The sequence below is a fragment of the Penaeus vannamei genome, chromosome 14 (genome assembly GCF_042767895.1).
Source record: "Penaeus vannamei isolate JL-2024 chromosome 14, ASM4276789v1, whole genome shotgun sequence".
Classification (NCBI taxonomy): Eukaryota; Metazoa; Arthropoda; class Malacostraca; order Decapoda; family Penaeidae; genus Penaeus; species Penaeus vannamei.
The window spans coordinates 16275567-16280566 of record NC_091562.1 but is presented as its reverse complement, the minus strand read 5'-3'; the positions used below and the strand labels follow the sequence as shown (position 1 = coordinate 16280566).

General features: G+C 44.1%; 1 protein-coding gene across 2 annotated transcripts in view; it reads left to right on the top strand.

The window, feature by feature from the left end:
• LOC113823961 (transient receptor potential channel pyrexia) overlaps positions 1 to 5000 on the top strand; it is a 31605-nt gene that overhangs the window by 21406 nt on the left and 5199 nt on the right. For both annotated transcript variants that reach the window (XM_070129769.1, XM_070129768.1), the window contains exon 2: positions 3340 to 5000. This exon is cut by the window's right edge and continues 716 nt beyond it. In XM_070129769.1, coding sequence (XP_069985870.1) covers positions 3761 to 5000 — 1240 coding nt within the window. In that variant the 5' untranslated portion in view covers positions 3340 to 3760. The remainder of the gene's footprint in view (positions 1 to 3339) is intronic.

Sequence of the window (5000 nt, the reverse complement as noted above, 5' to 3'; positions counted from 1 at the left end):
GTGAAGAGTGGCGAATCTCTTGAAATTTTGCATATGGCAATCCAACGGATCTCAGCGGAGAAGGAAGGGTTTGAGAGTGTTATAGGCGTCCCAGTCTGTATACACAGCTCCTCACAGCAGGCCGGCTATTTTTAATCGCCAGTTGCTGTTTGTTTATTGTGATTTCTGTGTTGACTTATGGCGTTGCAATAATGCACTCCTGAAGCGATATTTGCCGCCAAGGCCCAACAGGATGTAACCAGGCGGTCAAGGGACACCGAGCGCGCGTCGTCTGGTTTGTTTTAGTCTGAAGAGCGACCGTTTACGGAGGGGTCGAGTCGGTCTACTCTGTCTGAATGATTATCAATACCGAAAAAAGTTCGGTTAGATTTTGATTTTTGAAATTGCGAAATTTGCATGCACTACCCGATATTTTAAAAATGTTTGTACTGTACAAGGTGTGAGAACAATAAAAGAGAAAAATCAACAACACGACAAATTGCAAAGGCAAGCAGATAAATCATACAACCCCAAATAATGGAAGGAAAAAAACAAGTACACGCGAAAAGAAAAACAAAATTGATTAAACAAGAAGGCATATTTGCATAAGAGTGCCGAACAGTACCTCTGCCTGTGCAGTTCTGAGCAAGACCTCTCAGTTCTAAGAACATGGCATTAGTAGCAGAGAGAGAGAGAGAGAGAGAGAGATGCAGTCATATTTTATCCGCAGCAGTATGTTTTTTTGTTTTGTTTTTGTTTTGTTTTTGTTTGTTTTTTTAAAGTATATCTAGTATGTGTGAGAGAAAGGTAAATAGAGAGTAGCAAGGATAAGGACAGCGGTAGATGAACAGGTACGTGACATTATGAATTAGAAGGCCTAAACAGAGAGAGAAAGAAAAAAGAAAGGGGACGAGGAAGCCACACACACACACACACACACACACACACACACACACACACACACACACACACATACACATACACATACACATACACATACGCATACACATACACATACACATACACATACACATACACATACACACACACACACACACACACACACACACACACACACACACACACACACACACACATATATATATATATATATATATATATAGAGAGAGAGAGAGAGAGAGAGAGAGAGAGAGAGAGAGAGAGAGAGAGAGAGAGAGAGAGAGAGAGAGAGGCAGGCAGAGAGAAAGAGAGAGAAATACAGAAAGACAGAAAGGGAGGGAATATGTTAACTTCGAGAAGGAGGAAGAGCAGTGTCACGCCATCCCTTGTTCTGTTCAGAGCATTGTCTGGCCCTTAGGTGACGCCATCCACTACAATGGCATCACAAATCTCTGATATTAAACAACTGCTTTTATGGTCTTAGACGTGCAACTGTATTGATTAACACATTGCACCCATATTCAAGCACATGCAGATTCGAACCTCTACATATCTTCACAGTTGCATTAACATGAACAATAGAACATACAGCATTTTTAAAAAGAAAACGTGAAGTCTCGCACACACTTGTAAGACGCTCACACACCACACCGACACTCCACATATGCAGGCGAAGCGAGTGGCGTTGGTTCAGCCTACACACAAATAGAAGCGGTCACAAGGCGATCATTGTCCTCTGTCGGCCGCCACAAATCAGCAAAACACGCAGTCCTATTATTGACTTCCTCACCCTTGTCGTTAATGGCTCATGGCGTCCTAGAGTTTAGACGATTGGTATTTTGTGTGTCAAAAGCAAGTTTGAATACCTTCATGTCACAAATATGCATTTTTGCTATTTTTTTTACGATTCTGACAACCCAAATGCATACGCTTGCACATATTGCAGCCGTGGCAGACATACAACGGTTTAGGTGATGGAAGTTTTTATAACATCAATGAGCTGCAATTGAAATTGAATAAATTCCAAAATCTATTTCAAAGGAAATCAGAATCGGCATGATATGTGCCCTAAAAATTATTGCTATCCAAATATCATCTTAGGCGTTTCAGCAAAACTGTCCAGTTTTTCTTTTCTTTTCTTCTCCTTTCTTGTTATAGGGTTTTAGACTAAAGTTGTCTATATCCCCTATTTTTTTCTTTTCTTTTCTTCCGTGCGTCGTCATCCTAGTGACCTTGGTTTAAAACCTTTATATACTACCCTCAAAAGGCCTCAATTCATTACTTTTCAGTTCTCAAGATTAGATTAACGACGGACGAAGAGACTGAAATACGAACAGACTCTGAAATAACTATTTAGAAGTAAGCACTACAGAGACAGTAGGAATAAACCGTAACTTATAAACTTGAAAATTATTGACAAAGGACAGACGATATGGCTCTCTGTCAGTGTGTAATTTCACATAGAGGGAAGAGATAAACTATAGCCTACAGCGTTATACTAAAAGTAATGCAAATATGTGTATGAACATTTAAATATATAAGTAAACACACACACACGAATATATATATATATATATATATATATATATATATATATATATATATATATATATATATATATATATATACGTGCACATATACACAAACACACACCCTATATCAAATTTACATATATATATGTATGAATATATATATGTGTGTGTGTGTGTGTGTACATATATGGAGTATGTGTATATATATACTCATATTTATACATATATTTACATGTATACGCACAAACCATATATATATATATATATATATATATATATATATATATATATATATATATATATATATATATATATATATATGAAGGGAATAATGAACTGGCGGCGAGGGATCCAATCTCGATCGGAGAGGTTAATATATTCATATATATATATATATATATATATATATATATATATATATATATATATGCACACACACATATAAATATATACATATACATATACATAGCTATACACACATATATGCATATATGTGTGTATATATATATATATATATATACATATATACACATACATATGTATATAAATATTGTATATATTATGCATGTATATGTATGTATGTATATATGTATATATGTGTGTGTGTGTGGGGGGGGGGGGGTTGTGTGTGTGTGTGTGTGTGTGTGTGTGTGTGTGTGTGTGTGTGTGTGTGTGTGTGTGTGTGTGCGCGCGCGCTTGTGTGTGTGTGTGCGCGCGCGCTTGTGTGTGTGTATATGTGGGTGTGTCACACACACACACACATATGTGTCTGTATGTGTGTAGATAGATAGATTGATAGAGGTAGATAGATAGATAAATATAAGTGTGTGTGCATGTATGCAGGTAGACATATATGACAAATTTGTATGTGTGTTTGTTTTTAAAAACAGATCAGCAAGTATGTTATTGTTTTGTTCTTTATTTTCAGGCTCAACGTTGAGGCTGCAGTTTCCATAAATCGGACTCGGCCGCTTGGCACTTGAGGAGGAGAGGCCGAGGGAGCGCGAGCAGTGCCGCCGCAGAGCCCGTGAGAGGTCATGGACCCCGCCGCGTGAGCGCCGGGTGACGGGGAGGGGGGCGTGTCCATACTCTTAACCTCGCAACTCGCGCTAATGGCCACTGACCGCTGGTGTCTCAACTGCCTGAAGACTTGTGGTGTCCGCAAACATACTCTGAACGACGGGATGTTGACTCGGTAAAGAAGAAAGATCTCGGACAAGATAAGTTCCTGTGATAGGAAGTCCGCGCTCCTGTTTACATTAGCAGTTAGGACTGGCAATTAACGCGATTGCTGCAGATGGTCCCGTCTGTTCGAGGCTCGATTGCATAAGGAGATCCCAGTGAGGACCATGGCGGGCTTCAGGATGCTTTTGAGGTCCAGCTCGGTCGAGGATGCTGGTCAGGATACCCCGATCCTCAGGGGCCCGCAGCCAGATTCACGCTTCATAACGCTGCTGGAGGCACTGAAGAAAAGAGATTTAGCGAACGTGAAGACCCTTCTTGCGCGCGGGCTTTCCCCCAACCACAGGGAGCCTGCACGAGGCAACCGCACGCCGCTCATCTACGCCGTCAAGCATGACTTCACTGAAGCCGTCTTGGAGCTCGTGGCCGCGGGCGCGAATGTGAACCTCGCCGACGCTGCGGGCATCACCCCGCTACATATGGCCTCGGGTGGAGGCCACATATCCACTCTCAGGATACTGATAGCACGAGGAGCGCCTCCAGACCCACTCGACAACCATGCTCGCACGCCCCTCCACTACGCCGCCCGTGCTGCCAATCCTGGTCCAGGAGGAAGCAACTTTGTGAGTGTGGTTGAAATGCTTCTGAGTGCAGGAGCGCTGCTCGGGCGTCGGGATGCAGACGGGCGCCTCGCCTTGCACAATGCTGCGACTGCTGGAAGCTCCAAGCTCATCAAAATCTTGGTGCGTGGGCGAGGGAGCTCCACCATCAACTTCAAGGACAAGGAAGGACGGACTCCATTGCACTGTGCGGTGCTGGGGGCGCGCTCGTTAGAGGCGGTGACCTCACTCCTGGACTTTGGAGCGGCCATCAACTCACAGGATCGACATGGCGACACAGCCCTGCACATGACGGCTGGGCGGCCCTACAACCACGTGGACGACGAGTTCGACGGGATGTGTTTGGAGCAGCTCCTGTCACACGGAGCTTCGGTGGCGGCAAAGAACAACGAAGGACTGAATGCCCTTTCCCTTGCTCTTAGACGGACCATGTGGTGGGGACGACCCACCGCCAGAGACTATGTGTTGCATGCCGTGCAGCAGCTTGTGGCCAAGGGAGCCTGCATTCAAGACGGCTTTGCAATGTGGCGCATGGTAGAGAGTTTCCCGTCGCTCGTGCCCATTGCCCTCAATAGGTCCTTTCGAGCGAACACCTCCGCTCGAGATTCACCCCTCCTTCAGTTAGACCTCGACTTCGGCCCGTTGACGGTCGACTGCCAGCAGCTGTGTGAGATCCAGCGGCAGAGACCACTCAACCCACAAGCAGAACTGCCCCTCCCGCCGCCCCTTCTTCGAGACTCCGAAGTGTCAATGCTCCACTACATCATGTGGGCAGGACGAAAGAGCC